The sequence below is a fragment of the Pinus tabuliformis genome, chromosome 4_2 (genome assembly GCF_031772625.1).
Source record: "Pinus tabuliformis cultivar Carrire ecotype Pingquan chromosome 4_2, CPIR1, whole genome shotgun sequence".
In the NCBI taxonomy this organism is placed as follows: domain Eukaryota; kingdom Viridiplantae; phylum Streptophyta; class Pinopsida; order Pinales; family Pinaceae; genus Pinus; species Pinus tabuliformis.
The window spans coordinates 219,041,694-219,062,362 of record NC_142304.1 but is presented as its reverse complement, the minus strand read 5'-3'; the positions used below and the strand labels follow the sequence as shown (position 1 = coordinate 219,062,362).

The following is a 20,669-nucleotide window of genomic DNA, read 5'->3' as shown; positions in this document are numbered from 1 at the left end:
ATCACGCTTGAGCTAAAGCCAAGTCTGCAAGTGTTGTTTAGCACACAAGTGTTTCCGAGCGGAAATCTCAACCCTTGCTTCGGTGGACTTCAAGTGCCAGCCCAAGGAGGGAGTTCCATCCATTTCAGTTTGTTCTAGCAGTGGGAAAGCGAGCTTTTGGGGAGGAGTCACTAACAGCACCGCAGGGACTATGCAATGCTTGGAGGAGGCAGCTTGGGAGTTAAGTTAAGGGAGTTTGGGCCTAGGATTTGAGGAGGATCCCGAGGGAGTGATTGCTTGGAGATTGCAGCTATTTTGGGGGCTATTTGCAGCAGGATTGATAGGTGGGTCGAATTACCCAGCAACAGAGCCATAGAGGGGAAAGAGGGTCGAAATTCCAAGGTCAACCATAGGCCAATTCTTTCGTGGGTTATTTTGGGTATTTGGTGGAAAGGTCAGGGTTAATTTCCCGAAATTTTCTGAGCACCGTAGGAGGCCCTAGCAGTAGTTCTTTAGACCCAGCAGCGTATTTCTGAGGGCAGTTCAGCGCAGAGCCAAGAGAGAGTGTAGCAGCACACTTAAGCGGGACTTCTTATTGTTCATTTGGGCTTAGCTAGCTTGCCTTGAGCAAGCCCAGGTGCACTCTTTCTAGCACCTCATTGTACCCTCTTCATATTCTAATAAAATGGCTCAGCAACGCAGTTTTTTGTGCAAATTCATGGTTTGATTCATGTGTTTAATTTTTGTGGTTTTTATGTCTATGTATGCTTAGTTATTTACTGTAAAGGTTCCCTAGGAATATTACACAGAACTTCGACCTATTGTGGTATCCATCCAATCAAGGTTCGATCTGTAATTTTCTAGCAAATAAAGAAGTGCGAAGGAAGTCAAAAAGGAAGGTTTAATCATTGCAAGAAAGAAGGAACCTAAGCAAAGAATAGAGACCGAAATCTGCTCATTTTCTGTCACACGTGCAAATAGATATGAAGCAAAAGTGCAAAGGTGCAGGTCCGAGGGTGCAGGATGAGATTTCAAATGTTGTAGACAGGGCCGACACCCTGTTTGACTCAAATTTTGGAAGGTTGACTTTTGTTGACATTTGAGGATTTGGCTAGAGTTTGACTTGTCTCCATGGGAGGATGACTTGATGGATCAGAGGAAGCCTTTGTCTTGGTCAAAGGGTTTCGGTTGTCTCATTTGATTTGGTTCTAAAAGAAGAGAATTTTTAATTTTTCCCCTAGAAGAGAGGTTTTTCCCTGGCTGAGAGCCTACATCTTGTCTCCTTGTTGTTTTTATCTTCATGCATTTATGTTTTGGTAGTTGCTTGATGATAAGAAGATAAAAGAAGACATAAAATAAGTTAATAAGAATATTAAGAAATCATAAGTAATTATCAAGATAAGAAAATCCTTTTGCCTTTATGATTTTCTAACACTTGGCAACTATGATGTCAAGATGAGTCATCTTGGATTGAAAGGGTATTTGTGTGAGAAGATAACCTGAAGATCAAAGGAGATCACTTTCATGAGGAAGCTATGATCAAAATTTGGGAAGGCTCAATGCAATGCCTTCATGTCAAAAGATGAAAGTGATGAGCAAGAGAGATGACCTGGATTCTATCACAAGAACAAAGAGTGGAGATGGCTCCATGATACCTCGAAAGAAAGCAAGAGATGCAAAAGAAAGAGGGAGTCATATAGCTATGAAGAACTAGTAGTTGATACTCTAAAGAAGACAAGCTATGAGGCTTGTGATGTTAACTTCCCAAATAGAAAGGAAGTCTAGATCTCCTCTAGATTTGAGAGGGAGTAAAAGGAGTCTCCCTGAATAGGAGTAGGGATCTATTCTCTAGTCAAAAGGAAAATAGGGATGTCCTTTCAGTTTGAGAGGGAGTGATGTTGGACATCACATGCGCATTCTCCTCTTCAGGTGATAACGAGAGAATGGCAGAGGATTGAATAAGCATTTGTGGATTCCTTGAGGGCATAACATCCAAGAAAGGAAAGGTATCAACACTCTTTCAGAATGGGACAGACATTCAAGAGAAGAGTCGTCGAAGAGGACCGATATTCTTTAAGGACTCAGGATTGGAGATCCAAGATAAGATTAGTCCTAAAAGGAAATACCTTTTGGACATCTGAATGGGGTATGTACCTTGTAGAGGTAGTGCGGTATCACACATAAAACCTCCCAGCATAATGCTCTTGATTAAAGTAGAGCTTGTCTAGTTAGGCCTTAGAGACAGTGTTGGTCATAATGATGATGCTTACAATATGGCTTATCAATCTGACTCTTCTTGTGAGAACTCTTCAATTTGAGATATGATGTTGTACTAGTTGTACAATTATGAATACCTCCCTAGTTAAGAGGGAGTGTTGAGAAATGTAACTAGTTTCGGTCTTCATAATTGTTGTACTCATTTCAATATGTATCCTATGTAACAAACAAGAAAAGAAAAAGAAAAAGTTATTATTATTAAAGCATGGGTTTCATGCTCATTATTGATGGTCTTCTAGGTAAAAGCATGTTCTTCGTGCTTCTAGGGTTTATTAGGTATTAGGATTTATTATCATGAATCAAAGGAGTCAACATCATGTTTATAAAACCCTTCCGGGCAAAATGTAATTGTAAAAAGAATTATTTTTTAGTCTAGAAAGTCCTGGAAACTCCAAAAGTACAAGTCGGCCCTAGCAGCATCAAGTCGGCCTAAAGGAGGGAATTCGACCCCTTGAGAAGGTTATATAAAGAAGCAGTTCGACCTCATTTGGGACACACTCACTCCACAAGTTCGATATCTCAAGAAGAAGTTCAATCTATAGAAACATAAAAGGAGAACGAAGGTATAGGAGGCAAGGAAGGACGAAAATATCTTGTTTTTGGGCTATATCTCTCTCATATATGCGAAATTCTAGGGTTTCTGGGCTGCAAGAAGAGGCCAAAGTTGCGGGTTCGAGTTGCAAGAAAACAAAGTGCATTAACTTGTAGCTAGAAGAGAGAATACTTTGTCTAGACCTCGTTGACCTTGGGAAGAGTTGTCTTGCTCTAGGAAGGTCTTAGGAAGAGGTTGGATTATGGTTTCTAAGGAAACTGGAAGGTCGAAATAGCAGGGTCAAAGTTGCAAGACGAGTTGCAGTGTTGAAGCTGGTAGGTCGAAGTTGCAGTATTGAAGTTGGTTGGTGAAGAATCAAGGAAGGACTTGAGGAAGGGTTGACTTGGTCTAGGGTTTGGGTCTTTATATCTCATTTGAAGCACATTCGAAGAAGAGAAGAGTTTTTGGGTTTTCCCCTCAGAGGGTTTTGCGCTGGCTAACAGCCTAATATTTGTGTCCTTTATTGTTGTTGTTATTGTTCTTGATATTGTTTGATGAAGAGATCTAACTAAAAGAACATAAACAAGATAACTAAGTTCACAAGCAAGCACCAAGGTTGAGGAAAATAAGAATTAATAGCTACCACTTTATATTTTCCAACAGACCAAGTCTGTCCAGCGTTGATCAAGGCCCAAGAATCTCTTATTTTTGTTTTGACTTCGCACGTGTGGGCCGTAGACCAAACTTTTCTAAGGTTTTCTAGGCAGCAGACCGAAATTTTGTGGAACATGCAAGAGGCCAAAATTCGACCTATTTGACCTGAGTTGACCAGCTGTTACAACAGGCCGAAAATATTTATGTTTGACATGGGCTTGTTTACTGGTCAGTTTGACTTTATTTGACTAGAAAATCAGATTGTATCCTTTATTGAATTGGACAATTTCTCTAAGAAAATGTTGCTAGGTTTTCCCTAGTTTGTTAGTTTTTGTCGCATTGGATGTGTTCTAGCCACAAAATTTGGTGGAGAGGATAGAATACATGATATCTCCAAAACCCAGAAATTGTTTTTGGAAATTCTACCTAGAAGTGTCATAATTAGATTATTAACTGATTTTTAATTAATCAGTACTATTTGAGATAAGGTGAGAATCATATAGAAACTCACACGGATCGATCCAAAGATGACCTAGCCATTGATTAAGTATTAATCTTGGTTGTTTGTACTCCAACAATGAATTATAAGAAGAGATCGATGTGGTGATGGAGAACAGACTTGAGTAGTTCAATTCCTTGGCAGATCGATTTCTTGAGTAGTAGCAGTCAGTTGTCGAAGAGAGCCAGAGATCAAAGCAGTGGGTGTGGGGCAGGGACAGTCATCCGGAGAAAGTTTTCTAGATCGGAGAGGCAACAACAAGAGGGCCAAGTTATCCCAGTGAGGCAACACAGAGTTTTGCGTAGTAGCTTCAAAGAGGGCAGTTCGATTTGCTGGAGAAAAAATTATTCTCAGATCCAAAGGTTGGGCAGAGAATCCAGAGGGCTTGAGAGATGAATTTCTCAACAGTAGAAAGCTAAACGACATCATCAGAGACTAGTCAGAGGCTAGATGTCATAGTGACTACGTAGTCTAGTGCAGAGGGTGACGCGGAAGCTTCAAGAGCTCTTTTCTATAGGCAAGTTGTGTCGGGATTGCTTGTGGAGGAAGGGTAAATTCCCTTCAATAATTTTGCCCAGATTTTCTTACTGTGGATTACCCGTTTCAGGCATCCAGATTGTACTCAGATTTTCACTATTGCTTAGTAACAAAAAAACCCTCACTGTTGCACTGGTTTTCCCAAGTTGGGTTTTTCCGGGGACATTTGTCCAAAAATAATTGTCTCATATTTTATGTGTATGTGCTAGCTGTTGATTTTTCTAAATCTAACACATCAAAAATTCCTACTGCATTATCTAGTTTATTTCACCTACTTGTTTATTCCTTAACAAGTTATTTAACCATATAAATAATGAAAATAAACACAAATGCAGTCTCAACTCATCTACAGATCATCAACTGAAATAACAGACAAACACACAACGAACATCGTTATTTTTGGACAATCGTCCCCGGAAAAAACCCAACTTGGGAAAACCGGTGAAGCAATCTGAGGGTTTTATTATTAAGCAGCTTTCTTGAGTACAACTAGGGTGCCAAACTGGCTCACCCAACAGAGATTTCTACCTGGCAGTAATACCTCTCTTCGGCAGCAGATATTCAGCAAGTCTGCCCCATGAAAATCCTTTCAGCGCTTCTCCAAGGCTTTGCGTCAGCCCTGCTAGCCTTTGCGTAGTCTCTCTGGCCTTCTGCGTGGCTCTTACTGGCTCTGCGTAGCTATGGCTGCCTCTGCGTCAGCCTCTCTGGTCACTGCGCTAACCCTCAGGCACTATCTCTGCCTCTCTGCTATGTACTCATTGCCCCTCGCTGCAACTCAGATCACTTTTTCAAATTTTCTCAGCAAACCCCACTACAGAAAATCGAACTAACTGATCAATCTTGGTGTATCTCCAACTGACCCTCAAGCCTCCTATTATACATTTTCTGTTGAGTCTTCAAGGACCGAGATTAAATCTCTAATCCACGGCTAAGAATTTGGCTTGATCCATGTCATTTAGAACATTCTCACCCAGTTTTATATTAATACCCATTAATATTTTAATTTTCTTAAGATTAGACTTAGGAACTCCATTAAAAATATTAATTATTTTAATATCTCTCTAACCGGGTGGAATTTCCCCAAACCATTTTTGGGACTTGGAGATCTCATGTGCTTTAGCTTCTCCACCAATTTTCATGGCTAGAGCACATTCGATGCTACCCCAAATCAACACTCCCTCTTAGCGAGGAATGTGCTCTAGTAATGCTCCACCACTAAACATCACCCTGATCATCCGACACTGATACCTGTGCTGATGCTGGGCCTGTTGCCCAACATCCTCTGCACTGCTGCCCATGGCTCTACCACTGCCACTGCTACATCTGTACTGCAGCTCCCTCTGCATCTGTGCTGATGTTGGTCCTTCCTCCCAACACTACATCTACACTGCAACTCTCTCTCAACATGATGCATCGTGCTGCCCATAGCACTACCACAGCTAACTGTTGCACTACAACTCAGTTACTAAGAAGTCACTACCCAACCACTGACATCCTTGTCGGTCTGGAAGCCCCCTGATGCTAAAGCTACCTCTGCTACTATCCTGTGCTCCCTTCTATTGCCTCTGCGCTGCTGCAAACACCTTTGTGCCTCTCGCACTGCTGCAACCACCTCTGTGCCTCTATAGACCCCTACACTCTAGAACTACCTTGTTGCTCCATCCGCATCTTGCTTCTACCGACATTTTTCATCCTGCTACTGTCACTCGGGGCTCCCGTAGTCGGATATGATCTAAGAGTTTGGGTACCTCAAGGATCCAACCCCTACATCTTCTATAGTCCTCATGACTATAGCTCGATGTCGCCCCACCTCTTCTCTAGAGGTGCATGAGCACTCATGGCACAGTCATCATCCGTCTCAACCTCTTTATCTGCCTTAGCCGGAGCTACCTTGGAATCAAATGCCTCTCCCTTATTCTTCTTCCTGGGACACTAGGTTGCATAATGACCCAACTCCCCAAAATGGAAGAACTTTACCTTGGAGATGTCCTTCTTCTTCCTCTTCCCTTGTTGTCCCGCAGATGCCAGAGCCGCATCCTCCTCCTCCTCTTTCTTGATTCGACCTCCTTTGTTGCTACTTCCCACCTTGGTCAGCCGTCTAATCTCTTCTTGGCGAAGAGCTACCCACATCTCTTCCCATCCTGAAAGAGTAGCTCTACCCAAAATGCTTTGGACAAATGTCTCCCAATCCTCGGAGACTGCATTCAGGGCGGTGCTCACCATGAACTCCTAATCCGACGTGGCCCCTATGGAAGTAAGTTGGTCTCGAATCTCTTGCAACCTGTAGAGGTATAGATCTATCTGCTCCCCCTTCTGCATCTGATACTACCGCAACTAATTCTCCAGTAGCATCTTCCTCTGCACGGAAGTGCCCTGATATAATGTCGTCAAAGCGTCCCACACCTCCTTGGCCGTGTTCATCTCGGCAACATGTTGTACTACATGATCCTTGACCCCATCAAGGATTATGCACTTTGCCTTCGCCATTGCATCTTCATACTTCTCATTATCAGCTGGATCTACTAGGATAGCCACGGTTCTCAAGGTGAGCCCTTTATGTGATGTCTATCCAGGACTGACAAGATCCTGGCCTTCCAGATGACAAAGTTGGAGGCCCCGTCCAACCTAACCTGATCCCTCAGTCCGTTCATTTCCATCTCCACTCTTGTCCTAGACTCCCTCTGAGTCTTGACTTCCCTCTGGAACTTCTCTCCTAGACTCCCTCTAAGTCTCGATTTCCCTCCTGGAAATCCTCCTACCAACTGTCGAACTGCTCCTCTACGATCCTCTTTGCACCTGCAACATGGATCTAGATTTCTTGGCTAGAAATCCCTCAAGGCAGCGGCTCCCTCTACCTTGGTTTTGTCCTGTTAGGTATTGTTCTACTTCAACAGTAGCAGCACCCCACCAGCTTCCCAATCCACAATCTACCCACAGCTCCCTAGGCCCCAACAGCTGAAGAAATTGAGCCTCTTAGCTCTGCGCAATCCCAGCAAGACTGAATCGCTCCTCTGGCCAACTGCGTCACTCCTACTTGGCTGAATAGGATGACATGGCTCTTCGTGAGCCTCTTCTGCCTCTCACTGCCTCTGCGCAGGCCCTCTCTCTAGCTCGAAATGATGATGCAAGCCCTCTGCGTCACTCCTCTGCTGCCTTCTGCTTAAGAACAACTTTGTCGCTCGGGACTACTGTTTCTACTGCAAATTTTTTGATTCAGCTGGTGTCTTCAGTTCTCCCATGATCTACAATGCTCTGATACCATGTTGATTTTTCTTAATCTAGCACATCAGAAATTCCTACTGCATTATCTGGTTTATTTCACCTACTTGTTTATTCCTTAACAAGTTACTTAACTATATAAATACTAAAAATAAACACAAATGCAGTCTCAACTCATCTACATATCATCAACTGAAATAACAGACAAACACACAATAGACACCGTTATTTTTGGACAATCGTCCCCGGAAAAAACCCAACTTGGGAAAACTGGTGCAGCAGTTCTAAGGGTTTTATTATTAAGCAGCTTTCTTGAATACAACTGGGGTGCCAAACTGGGGCACCCAACAGAGATTTCTATCTGGCAGTAATACCTCTCTTCGGAAGCAGATATTCAACAAGTCTACCCCACGAAAATCTTTTTAGCGCTTCTCCAAGGCTCTGCGTCAACCCTGCTAGCCTCTGCGTAGTCTCTCTGGCCTTTTGCGTGGCTCCTGTTGGCTCTGTGTAGCTATGGCTGCCTCTGCGTCAACCTCTTTAGTCACTGCGCTGACTGTCCGGCACTATCTCTGCCTCTCTGCTATGTACTCACTCCCCTCACTGCAACTCAAATCACTTTTTCAAATTTTCTCAGCAAACCCCGCTCTAGAAAATCGAAGAGACTAATCAATCTTGGCGTATCTCCAACTGACCCTCAAGCCTCCTCTTATACTTTTTCTGTTGAGTCTTCAACATCCGAGATTAAATCTCTAATCAACGGCTAAGATTAGATTTGGCTTGATCCATGTCATTTAGAACATTCTCACCCAGTTTTATATTAATACCCATTAATATTTAATTTTCCTAAGTTTAGACTTAGGAACTCCATTAGAAATATTAATTATTTTAATATCTCTCTAACCGGGTGGAATTTCCCCAAACCATTTCTGGGTCTTGGAGATCTCATGTGCTTTAGCCTCTCCACCAATTTTCATGGTTGGAACACATGCGATGCTACCCCAAATCAACACTCCCTCTTAGCAAGGAATGTGTTCTAGTAATGCTCCACCACTAAACATCACCCTGATCATTCGACACCGGTACCTGTGTTGATGTTGGGCCTGCTACCCAACATCCTCTGCACTGTTGCTTCATGTACTGCTACCCATGGCTCTGCCACTGCCACTACTACATCTGTATTATAGCTCCCTCTACATCTGTGCTACTGCAGGTCCTTCCTCCCAACACTACATTTGCATTGCAACTCTCTCTCAACATTTTGCATCATGCTGCCCATAGCACTACCACTGTTAACTGCTGCACTGCAACTCAGTTACTAAGAAGTCACTACCCAACTACTGACATCCTTGTTGATCTAGAAGCCCCCTGATGCTGAAGCTACCTCTACTGCTATCATGTGCTCCCTCCTGCTACCTCCGCCCTGCTGCAAACACCTATGTGCCTCTCGCACTGCTACAACCATCTTTGTGCCTCTACAAACCCCTACACTCTAGAACTGCCTTGTTGCTCCATCCGCATCTTGCTTCTACCGACATCCGTCATCCTACTACTGTCACTCGGGGCTCCCATAGCTGGATATGATCCCAGATTTTGGGTACCTCAAGGATCCAGCCCCTACATCTTCTATAGTCCTCATGACTACAAATCGATGTCACCCCACCTCTTCTCTAGAGGTGCATGAGCACTCATGGCACATTCGTCATCCGTCTTGACTTCTTTCTCTGCCTTAGCCGGAGCTGCCTTGGAATCAGAAGCCTCTCCCTTATTCTTCTTCCTGGGACACTAGGTTGCATAATGACCCAACTCCCCACAATGGAAAACTTTACCTTGGAGATGTCTTTCTTCTTCTTCTTCCCTTGTTATCCCGCAGATGCTAGAGCCGCATCCTCCTCCTCCTCTTTCTTGATTCGACCTCCTTTGTTGCTACTTCCCACCTTGGTCAGCCGGCTGATCTCTTCTTGGCGAAGAGCTGCCCACGTCTCTTCCCATCCTAGAAGAGTAGCTCTGCCCAAAATGCTTTGGATAAATGTCTCCCAATCCTAGGAGACTGCATTCAGGGTGGTCCTCACCATGAACTCCTAATCCGGCGTGGCCCTTATGGAAGTAAGTTGGTCTCAAATCTCTTGCAACCTGCTCAGGTATAGATCTATCTACTCCCACTTCTGCATCTGATACGACTGCAGTTGATTCTCTAGTAGCATCTTCCTCTACACAGAAGTTCCCTGATACAATGTTGTCAAAGTATCCCACATCTCTTTTGCCATGTTCATCTCGGCAATATGTTGTACTACATGATCCTTGACCCCATCAAGGATTATGCACTTTGCCTTTGCCATTGCATCTTCATACTTCTCATTATCAGTTGGGTCTACTGGGATAGCCACGGTTCTCAAGGCAAAGCCCTTGATGCGATGTCTATCCAGGACTGACAGGATCTTGGCCTTCCAGATGACAAAGTTGGAGGAGTCATCCAACCTGTCCCGATCCCTCAATCTGTTAATTGCCATCTCCGCTCTTCTCCTAGACTCCCTCTAAGTCTTGACTTCCCTTTAGAAGTTCTCTCCTAGACTCCCTCTGAGTCTCGATTTCCCTCCTGGAAATCCTCCTGCCAACTGTCAAACTGCTCCTCTACGATCCTCTTTGCACCTGCAACGTGGATCTGGATTGCTTGGCTAGAAATCCCTCAAGGCAGCAGCTCCCTCTACCTTGGTTTTGTCCCGTTAGGTACTGTTCTACTTCGACAGTGACAGCACCCCACCAGCTTCCCAATCCACAATCTGCCCACAACTCCCTAGGCCCCAGCAGCTGAAGAAACTGAGCCTCTTAGCTCTACGCAATCCTGGCAAGGCTGAATCGCTCCTCTGGCCAATTGCGTCACTCCTACTTGGCTGAGTAGAATGATGTGGCTCTTCATGAGCCTCTTCTACCTCTCACTGCCTCTACGCAGGCGCTCTCTCTAGCTCGAAATGATGGCGCAGGCCCTTTGCGTCACTCCTCTGCTGCCTTCTGCTTAGGAACAGCTTTGTCTCTTGGGACAACTGTTTCTGCTGCAAATTTTTTGATTTAGCTGGTGCCTTTAGTTCTCCTATGATCTGCAATGCTCTGATACCATGTTGATTTTTCTGAATCTAACACACCAAGAATTCCTACTGCATTATCTGGTTTATTTCACCTACTTGTTTATTCCTTAACAAGTTATTTAGCCATATAAATATTGAAAATAAACACAAATGCAGTCTCAACTCATCTACAGATCATCAACTGAAATAACAGACAAACATACAACGGACACCGTTATTTTCGAACAATCGTCCCCAGAAAAAACCCAACTTGGGAAAACCGGTGTAGCAGTTCTGAGGGTTTTATTATTAAGCAGCATTCTTGAGTACAACTAGGGTGCCAAACTGGCTCATCCAACAGAGATTTCTATCTGGCAGTAATACCTCTCATCGGAAGCCGATATTCAGCAAGTCTGCCCCACAAAAACCCTTCAAGCGCTTCTCCAAGTCTCTGCGTCAGCCCTGCTAGCCTCTGCGTAGTCCCTTTGGCCTTCTGTGTGGCTCCTATTGGCTCTGCGTAGCTATGGCTACCTCTGGGTCAGCCTCTCTGGTCACTGCACTGACCATTAGGCACTATCTCTGCCTCTCTGCTATGTACTCATTGCCCCTCGCTGCAACTCAAATCACTTGTTCAAATTTTCTCAGCAAACCCTGCTCCAGAAAATCGAACTCACTGATCAATCTTGGTGTATCTCCAACTAACCCTCAAGCCTCATCTTATACTTTTTTTGTTGAGTCTTCAACGACCGAGATTAAATCTCTAATCAACGGCGAAGATTATATTTGGCTTGATCCATGTCATTTAGAACATTCTCACCCAGTTTTATATTAATAACCATTAATATTTTAATTTTCCTAAGTTTAGACTTAGAGACTCCATTAAAAATATTAATTATTTTAATATCTCTCTAACCGGGTGTAATTTCCCCAAACCATTTCTGGGTCTTGGAGATCTCATGTGCTTTATCCTTTCCACCAATTTTCATGGCTAGAGCACATCCGATGCTACCCCAAATCAACACTAGCATTTCTCAGTTTCCAATGCATTATTTTTCCGCAGAATTTTATTTGTGAAGGTTGTAGTGTTTATTTTGATATTTGTCGTAGCAGATAAATTGTTAAATTAATTAACAATTAGGAGAAATAATATCATTCGCTGCAATAGGATACCGGTATTGGAAATTTCACATGGTATCAGAGCGCAGTTGATCAGCCGAGAAACTCAGAAGTGAAAGAAGGAATTTTGTTGTTTAGTAAAGCGCAGCAGGTCGAAATTCCCAGGAGCATCGCAATCCTTTGCCAGGAGGCTGAGTCAATTGAGGAAGTTTGATTTTTCTGAGCAAAGAGGCCGAAAATTTTGATTTTCCAAATTGAGTGATTCAAGAGGCAGGGAGAGAAACTCAGATTTTCGTTGGGAAGATCTCTAGCTGAACACAAATGGTTTTGCAGCGGTTCACTAGAACAGAGCCAGCGTCGAGTGGAAGAGAGAGAAGCACACACAATTGAGGGAAAATTTTCCTCAGGGAACTTCTAATCTCTGAAGGTCTATTTTCCTTGCAGATTGGTAGTAGTTGTGAGCAAATATTCTCACTCCAGAAGGGAGCACGAGTAGCAAAGTAGTAGCCAAGCAAAAGGAAAGAGGGAGTTTTCAACAGTTCGTTGATATGGCCACTGCAGAGCTTCGAGATCAAGATAGGTTGGATGGAGCTTTCAACTATGTCATCTGGAAGGCTAGGATGTCCTTCCTTCCAGATGAATATGGCCTGAAAGCCTACATTGATAATGTAGTGGCAGTTCCCCGAGATACAAATCAGTAGAAAGAATACAAGAAGGAGATGGCACGGGTGAAGCGGTTGATCCTGAATGGAGTCCGGGATCATATAGTCTCACATATAGATGGCAAAGATACTGCCTAACAGGTGTGGGATGCTCTCTCCACGTTATACCAGGGAATTTCCGAGCAGTGAAGATGTTTCTTTGAGGAGAAGTTGAGATGCATCTGGATGCAGAAGGAGGAAGGCATAGATCCCTTCCTTAACAGGATTTAGGAGGTTCGAGACTAGCTGTCAGTTGTTGGGGCAGCGCCTCAACCCACAAAGCTAGTGCGATTGTTGAGTATTGGAACTCAACAGTGTCTCAGAGGATTGTCAAGTCTTTGTCCAAAGCATATTGGGTAGAGATAGGCCACCAGAGTGGGACAAGATGTGGGCTGATTTGCAGCGAGAGTTGAGAGGAGCTCCGTTAAAGAGCTCCATCAATGGTAGCAGCATCAATAGATCGAAGGTGGTGAAGGAGGAGGAGAATGTGGCCCTTGTATCAAAGGGTCCCAGTGAGGGGCAAGGGGAGCAGAGAAAAAAGAAGAAAGACCATCAAAGGTCAAATGCTTCAGGTGTGGTGAGCTTGGTCACTACAATACCCAGTGTCCTCTCAGAAAGAAGGACAAGGAGGAGAAGCAGGACAGGTTGTCCTCCAGGCTGGAGGAAGACTTCGCGATTTTTGCAGATATACCTCCAAGAGTGAGGTGGGGAGATTTGGTGTTGTAGTCCCAGAGAACTACAAAGATTGGGCAAGGTCCTTGAGGAATCCACCTCTTGGATCAGTACCTAGCTACGAGAGCCCACAATATATAGTAGCAGGATGGATCAATGGCAGTTGATGCAGTCAGTACTAGGGTGACAATTGTAGACTAGTTGCAGTCAAATGTTGGAAAGCGCAGTGCAGAGTGGCACAATGCACAGTCAGCAACAGAGCAGATTCTTCATAGACAATGCAGAGGCTAGCAGCAGTCAGGACTCGGGAGATAGATGCATCATACTGAACACAGTTAATTCAGTGTTTTGGATGCTTTTCAGGTTGCAGATGTTGCAGTTGCAGCAGCAACAGATGAGAGGGAGTTGCAGTGTTGGCAGCAGTATGGCAGTATCAGCAGCAGCCCAGATGCAGCATATATCAGAGTTGCGCAGTGGTTGATGGACGGTGACTAAGGGAATAGCGCATTAACTAAGGGAATAGCGCAGTGACTGAGGAAACAACGTAGTCATTTCCAGCAGAGTTTCTTGTCAGACATCAACAGCGTGACAGAGGCGATAAAGAGACAGAGTGTTGTGGCAAGGTGTACAGCATTAGAACACATTCCTCACTAAGAGGGAGTGTTATTTTTTGTAGCATTGGATGTGTTCTAGCCACGAAATTTGGTGGAGAGGCCAGAATGCATGAGATCTCCAAAACCCATAAATCGTTTCTGGAAATTCCACCTAAAAATGTCTCAATTCTGGAAAATCTGAAGAATTATCAGTAGATCCTGTGAAGGAGAACTCTGCCTTTTCTCTGTACTTTTGTTGATAAGGTAGTTTTTTTCTTGTTTATAGGTGTAGGAATTATATGATGAATAGTAGAAACTATATTGGATATGTCTTGTAAGGATTTTATCCAAGATACAATAGGATGTTATAACAGAAAGACTGAAATACTATGCAAATGTACTATCTTGTTTATTAATATAAAGAATAAGCGTTTTTTTTCCACTGAAATTAAATATATATATATATATATATATATATATATATATATATGTCTCAATTAGATTATTAACCTATTTTTAAATATTTCCTAAGTCAAAAGTTAGGGAATATGGTTAATTAATCAATATTAATTGAGATAAGGTGAGAATCATCTAGAAACTCACACATGTCGATTTAGAGATGATCCTAGTCATTGATTAAGTTTTAATCTTAGTCATTGGTGCTCCAACAGTGGATTATAAGAAGAGATCGATGTGGTGATGGAGAACAGACTTGAGCAATTTGATTTCCTGAGTAGCAGTAGTCAGTTGTTGGAGAAAGAGGTAGAGATCGAAGCAGTGAATGAGGGGCAGGGACAGTGATCCGAAGGAAGTTTTCCAGATCTGGAGAGGCAGTAGCAAGAGGGTCGAGTTATCCCAGTGAGGCAGCGCAGAGCTCTATGCAGTAGGTTCAGAGAGGGCAGTTCGATTTGCTGGAAAGAAAATCGTTCTCAGATCCAAAGGCCCGGCAAAGGATCCAAAGGGCCAGAGAGACGAATTTCTCCGCAGCAAAAGGTAGAACGACTTCATCAAAGACCAATCAGAGGCTAAACGTCATAGTGACAGCGTAGTCCAGTGTAGAGGGTTACACAGAAGCTTCATGAGGTCTTTTTCTATAGGCAAGTTGTGTCGAAATTGCTTGTGGAGGAAGGGCAAATTCCCTTCAATAATTTTGCCTAGATTTTCTTGTTGTGGATTGCCAGTTTCAAGCATCCAGATTGTACTCAGATTTTCACTGTTGCTTAATAATAAAAAACCCTCATTGCTGCACCGATTCTCCCAAGTTGGGTTTTTCCGAGTACATTTGTCCAAAAATAATTGTCTTATATTTTATGTGTGTATGCTAGCATTTCTCAGTTTCCAGCGAATTATATTTCCATAGAAGTTTATTTGTGAAGGTTGCAGTGTGTTTATTTCGATATTTGTCGTAGCAAATAAATTGTTAAATTAATTAACAATTAGGAGAAATAATACCAATTGCTACAATAAGATTCCGGTATTGGAATTTTCACATAATTAAGGTTTTCCCAGGGTAAAATTTGGTGTCTTTGGTGTTTAGCCATCTCTTCATGATCTTATTGTCATTATAGCTTTACAGTTGATATTTTCTATGTATGATTGCTTCATGATAAATGTGACACAAAAAGGATTAATTAAGAAATCAATGGAAGTAATTATCAGATTAGAAAGTCTTGAAAAATCAGCATTATCAAGTATTGATTTACAATGTGCAGTGTTAAGAAAAGCCAATGAAGATGGGTGTTGACCACTACGTGTCAACAACCCCATAGCAGTACACCCCCTTTTTTCGCAAAAGGGATAGCGCCTGATCGATGTGTTCGTGCCGTTCAGCTATCATCATCAGTCTGATTATCATGTTATAATGTAAACCCATTATGCATGTGTATAATGTAAATAATCTCAGCAGATCCGTGTCGTATATGTAATTGCCTAGGTAAACCTATTTTTCTGATGATGATCTACGTTGCGAGAGGTTTTTTGTTTCACCGATCCATTCTCGAATGGTCAGCAAAGTTTCCCTTCAGCCTTACCCCAAAGCCGAAATGGATTTTGTCACTATAATCTTAGGCGAGTCCTAGTGTTCTAGATCAAGTCTATGTAGAAGTGATTTTGGAACAATCCTCATTATTTGGGTAGGTTATTTTATTACAAATTGCTTGGTCTGCTGGATTATATTTGTGTCGCAGAAATGGGTAGTCTGTGAGGGTCTTTTACAAATGGATTTTCCCCCTTGAGATGTAAAAAATATGAAAATCATGATGTAAAGTGTCTTGAGGGTTGGAAAAATAATTTATCCCCTCATAGGTTAATTAATTAAATTTTCTGGCCAAAATTTAATTAAAATCCTAAGCCAAAAATTTAATTGTTTCTAGGTCTTAGATAAATTTAAATTCTCCAAAGGCAAAATTCGTCGGTCCTTGAAAAATCAAATTTTTGAAGGTCCTGAGACTAAAGTAAATTAATTATTTTGCTAAATTTTAAACCTTTGGTCCCTGGGGTTAAGTCAAAGTCAAAATTTTGAGGAAATTAATTCAAAATTTTGATTTTTGAATTAATTAAAATGCATTTAATTGAAAATGTTGAATTTCTTCAAGAATTCAAAATGTCGACGAATGAGATTAAAAAAAAATTTGATCCTCGTCAACGATCGAGATTGCTTTGACGAGGATCACTTGAACTAGCCGTTGGAAGATTTATCTTTAAATAGGAAGTCATTTGTCAATCAATTCATCTGATCTCTGGATCGTGTACTAAGCTCTCAAGCTCTCTTGTATACTTTTTTGAATTAATGCAAAAGTTTTTGCGGTTTCAACGTGCTGTAGTGTTCCTCTTCATGAATTTAGCATAGCATTGTTTTAATTTCTGCTTAATATTATGTGAAAAACTATCAATCAATAACTCTCTTAGAATAATCCAAATACAAGTATTTTGTTCAGTTTATTGGATCTAGGGTAACATTTTTAATTTTGATTGAAGTAACAAGTATCTCTATTTCTTCATAATTTTATTGTTGTTCTATTTGTCTACTTGATTTGATGGTTGATCTAGTGTTTGCAGAAGATCTCTCAGGTTCTCATTGAGCATTTGGGGATAGTCTTCGGTTGGACCAGCCAACTCTCAACACATATTTTCTAAAGAGCCTACTTCATATAAGCCTCAGGATTTATCTAATGATAATCTTTTTCTGTGGGGTGTTTTTAGGCTAGTACCTCTCTAAAATTTCAAAATCTTTTAAATATTTTGTAGAAATTTTGATAGATCTGCTATTAAGAGCCTTAGATTATCAGATCTGAGGGCGGAATTGGACTCATACTCCTCAAATCTGATAGATCTGTAAATTATTTGTATAGACCTGTAAATTATTTGTATAGATCTGTTATTTACTTGTGTAGATCTGAAATTTTGTAACATAATTTTGAATTTTAACACTTGGATTTTTGGGATTTTCTCTATTTTTGTAAATATTAGGTATTGGGTTTTTCTCTTCACTTGTGCAAGAATAGATCTGAGAAATCAGCCAAGAAAATCTTCAAATCTGAGCTAGATCTAGACCCTGGAGGGCAAAATCTAGACTCAAAGATTGCTTGCAGGAATAAATCTGAGAAATTAGCCAAGAAAATCTTCAGATTTGAGCTAGTTCTAGACCCTGGAAGGCAAGATCTGGGCTCAAAGATTGTTTGCAGGAATAGATCTGGGAATCAGCCAAGTAAATCTTCAGATCTGATATTTTTTCAAGCAGATCTGGGGGTTTTGAGACAGATCTAGGCCCTGGAGGGACAATATCTTGTCCCAAATATTTTTGCAAGGCCAGCCATTAAAGATTTTGCAATAAATCTGAAGATATGAAGCAAAATAAATTTTTTTAGAACAAGGGTTTCAAGTTTTGGGGCTCCTATGCCCAAATCTGCCTTCTCTTAGCCCAATGCTAGTTCTATTGGGCTTAGTGCTAGCTCTCATTGGCCCTAGATTCCCCTTGCTCCATTTCTAATTTGAATATTTGATTTTCTAAAGCTAATCATTGGTGGGTTTTTGCAGAAAATTTGATAAAATTTTGTATTTCAGGTATTGAAATTTTTTTTAGCAACTTAGGCAAGTGATCTTTCAAGGCCTAAGGCCTAAGGGTTTGATCTCTAAACCATCTTTTTCCTCACTGTTTGCCATAGCAGTCATATACCTTTCTAATATTGGCGAAAAACACATCTAAGTGGTTTGAAATTAAGTAAAAAATTGTTAAATACATTAATAAGTTATTTATGTTTCATGTGTATCAAAAACTTGGCCTAGATTTACATTTTGGGTGACTGTTATCTCTGAATAATTCTATTTCTGAAGTCTGAAATATAACAGTGACAAAATTTCATGTGGGTTAGCCTAAAATCAGTTTCTAAGTTGTCTAATACATTAAGGAATTAATTTTTTGAGTTGGGCATTTATCATTAGGCTTATTTCATGTTTTAATTGTTGGTTGTAATAAGTATATCAGATCTGATATAATTCTGTAAATCACATCATAATAGGCTGAAAATTTTTGATAATTCATGTGGACAAGTTTGGAAAATTCTCGGTAAATTTTTGGCATAAAGATATCATTGATAGCTTACTGTTTTCATTGTCATATTGCTGTTGAAAAAAAAATTCTTACTGCTGTCCTAAAAACTAATTTCTGAAAATTAAGTACTCTGTCATGGAATTGTGATAAAATGCATATCTTTTGTTTCATAAACTGAGTATTTTTCGAGCATCTGATATTAATTTGTGAAGACGCTTTTGTTCTCTTTGAGCTATAATTGCATTTGAAAGAATCTAGAAAATTTGAAGTAAGTTTTTGGTCTAATTATGATATTGCTAAGAAATTTATCTTTCAATCTTTGTCTAGTGAAGTGAACATTCATTTTGACAATTAAGGGCATTGATATATAACTCTAATTCTAGAAGATTTGAAGTAAGCTTGTGGTCTAATTATGATATTGCTAAGAAGTTTATCTTTCAATCTTTGTCTAGTGAAGTGAACATTCATTTTGACAATTAAGGGCTTTGATATATAACTCTGAATCAGATCGTAGCATAAGCACTTTTCATCCTTGAATCTAACTTCATCTCATCTTCTAATCATCTCGTGCGTTTGCATATTAAGTTAGTTCTGCATAACTAAAATTTACTTCCAAGCATAAGCTTGGTCAATAGAGAGATAGGTATCCATCCATCTTTGCTTGAGAAGTCTGCTTTTAATAGTACTTAAAACGGTGACCTTGCAGTCGTCAGAGCCACAGCTCTCTGCAGTGCCAGAGGCACCGGGTATGTTAGATTTTCAGAAGAGGTATCGTTAATCACACCTTAGTGTGCTTCATCTTATCTTCTTTCTGCCAATTACTACGAAATCAGGCTCAATATAGAAAAGATCGAAGGGTTAAAACTTAGATAGACATTTAACTAAAATTAACCAAGATTCTTGCATCTCATATTAGCTTTAGGATCTGCACTTCATATAAGATAGTCATTCATCCAAGCAGCAGTTGCAAATCAATTACTTGGTCCTAAATTTCCTAGCAAGATAGTTGACTCCATAAGGCGTTGGCATCAATTGCTTAAAATATAATTAAATCCTATAAATCTTGCTAAATCTAAAAGTACTTGGTCACTTCACTGTGTCTCCCAAACTAGCTGGTTTCCAACTAGTTCTCCATCATTCCATTTTCATAGGGTCTACCCCCCTTGGCCCGCTGTAGGGAGACGGCTTAAACAGAGAGATTGGGGATCAGGGTGACAGCCCCCGATCTAAGCCGTTATCGCGGTGCCTAGACATTTTGTGTGACAACAATGGGAATTGCTCTAATAAGAGAAATGAGAAGGGAAGGTAGGTGATTCTGTAATTGAATAACGAGACCACAATTATGGTTATTTTCCAGCTAGAAAATTCTTATCGAATTATTTTGGTAAAGGTAACCTGTGAATAACCAACAAGATATTATGATAATTCTCTGATATTAATAATTATGTACCAGGAAGTCTATCCCTGGCACAGTGATTTCCATCTTTAGAGCACAGACTCCTTTGTCCATGTTTTCAGGCAACCAACATATGCTGTCCCTTCATTTATTTTAGCATTCTCCCTTTTCTGCAAGAACAAAAGAGTCAGTGCCAATCTCCTACATACCTGGTTCTAAATTTCGTGGCTGAAATTTCATCAAGAATGCCCTCTGCTTCAGTCTTTGCCTCTGCAGTTGTGCTTTCTGAGTTCATAATATCCAGTAATCCAGGAATCACTCGAGATTGAATCTACAAAACAGGTTAACTAATGAACTGAGCTTGTGAAATTGGCAAAGTGATATAAGGGAACCCAATAAAAAGATTTAGCACTAATTAATAAGCTAGAAGTTATGATCACTGACCATGACTTTCACTTCTTCACCAGATTGTGACAACCGGGCCAGTATAGTGACAACCTATAATACAAGGTTCAATCAGGATGAAATAAAATGACTAATACTTCAAATCTAAATCTAATTGTTAGGATGCATATGGTATCACCAATATGCATTCTCAAGAACATAAGACTACAATGATTAGAATGCTACCTTTTCTGTGAGGTTATCAGAGAAAACGTCTTCCTTCAGAATATATATTAAGAGGTCCACAGCACCATGTGATTCTATTGATCTGCGGACTTTATAGCTGCAACATATATTATATTTAAGGAGGGAAAACCCACCTAAACAGTATCCATGCCCATAATGATCATCCTTCAGATGATTTAAAAGTTAAGACAAGCCTTCCTGAATGCACAATTATACACATTTCTAGCATTGCATCTCAGTTAATGCATTCCTAAAA

General features: G+C 40.9%; 1 protein-coding gene across 2 annotated transcripts in view; it reads right to left on the bottom strand.

Moving 5' to 3' along the window:
* The window catches only part of LOC149168880 (ARM repeat superfamily protein), a 207,837-nt gene that overhangs the window by 94,907 nt on the left and 92,261 nt on the right, over positions 1-20,669 (bottom strand). For both annotated transcript variants that reach the window (XM_089428465.1, XM_089428466.1), the window contains exons 5-7: positions 20,414-20,510; positions 20,228-20,281; positions 19,993-20,114 (exon numbers count right to left, since the gene is read on the bottom strand). In XM_089428465.1, coding sequence (XP_089284591.1) covers positions 19,993-20,114; positions 20,228-20,281; positions 20,414-20,510 — 273 coding nt within the window. The remainder of the gene's footprint in view (positions 1-19,992; positions 20,115-20,227; positions 20,282-20,413; positions 20,511-20,669) is intronic.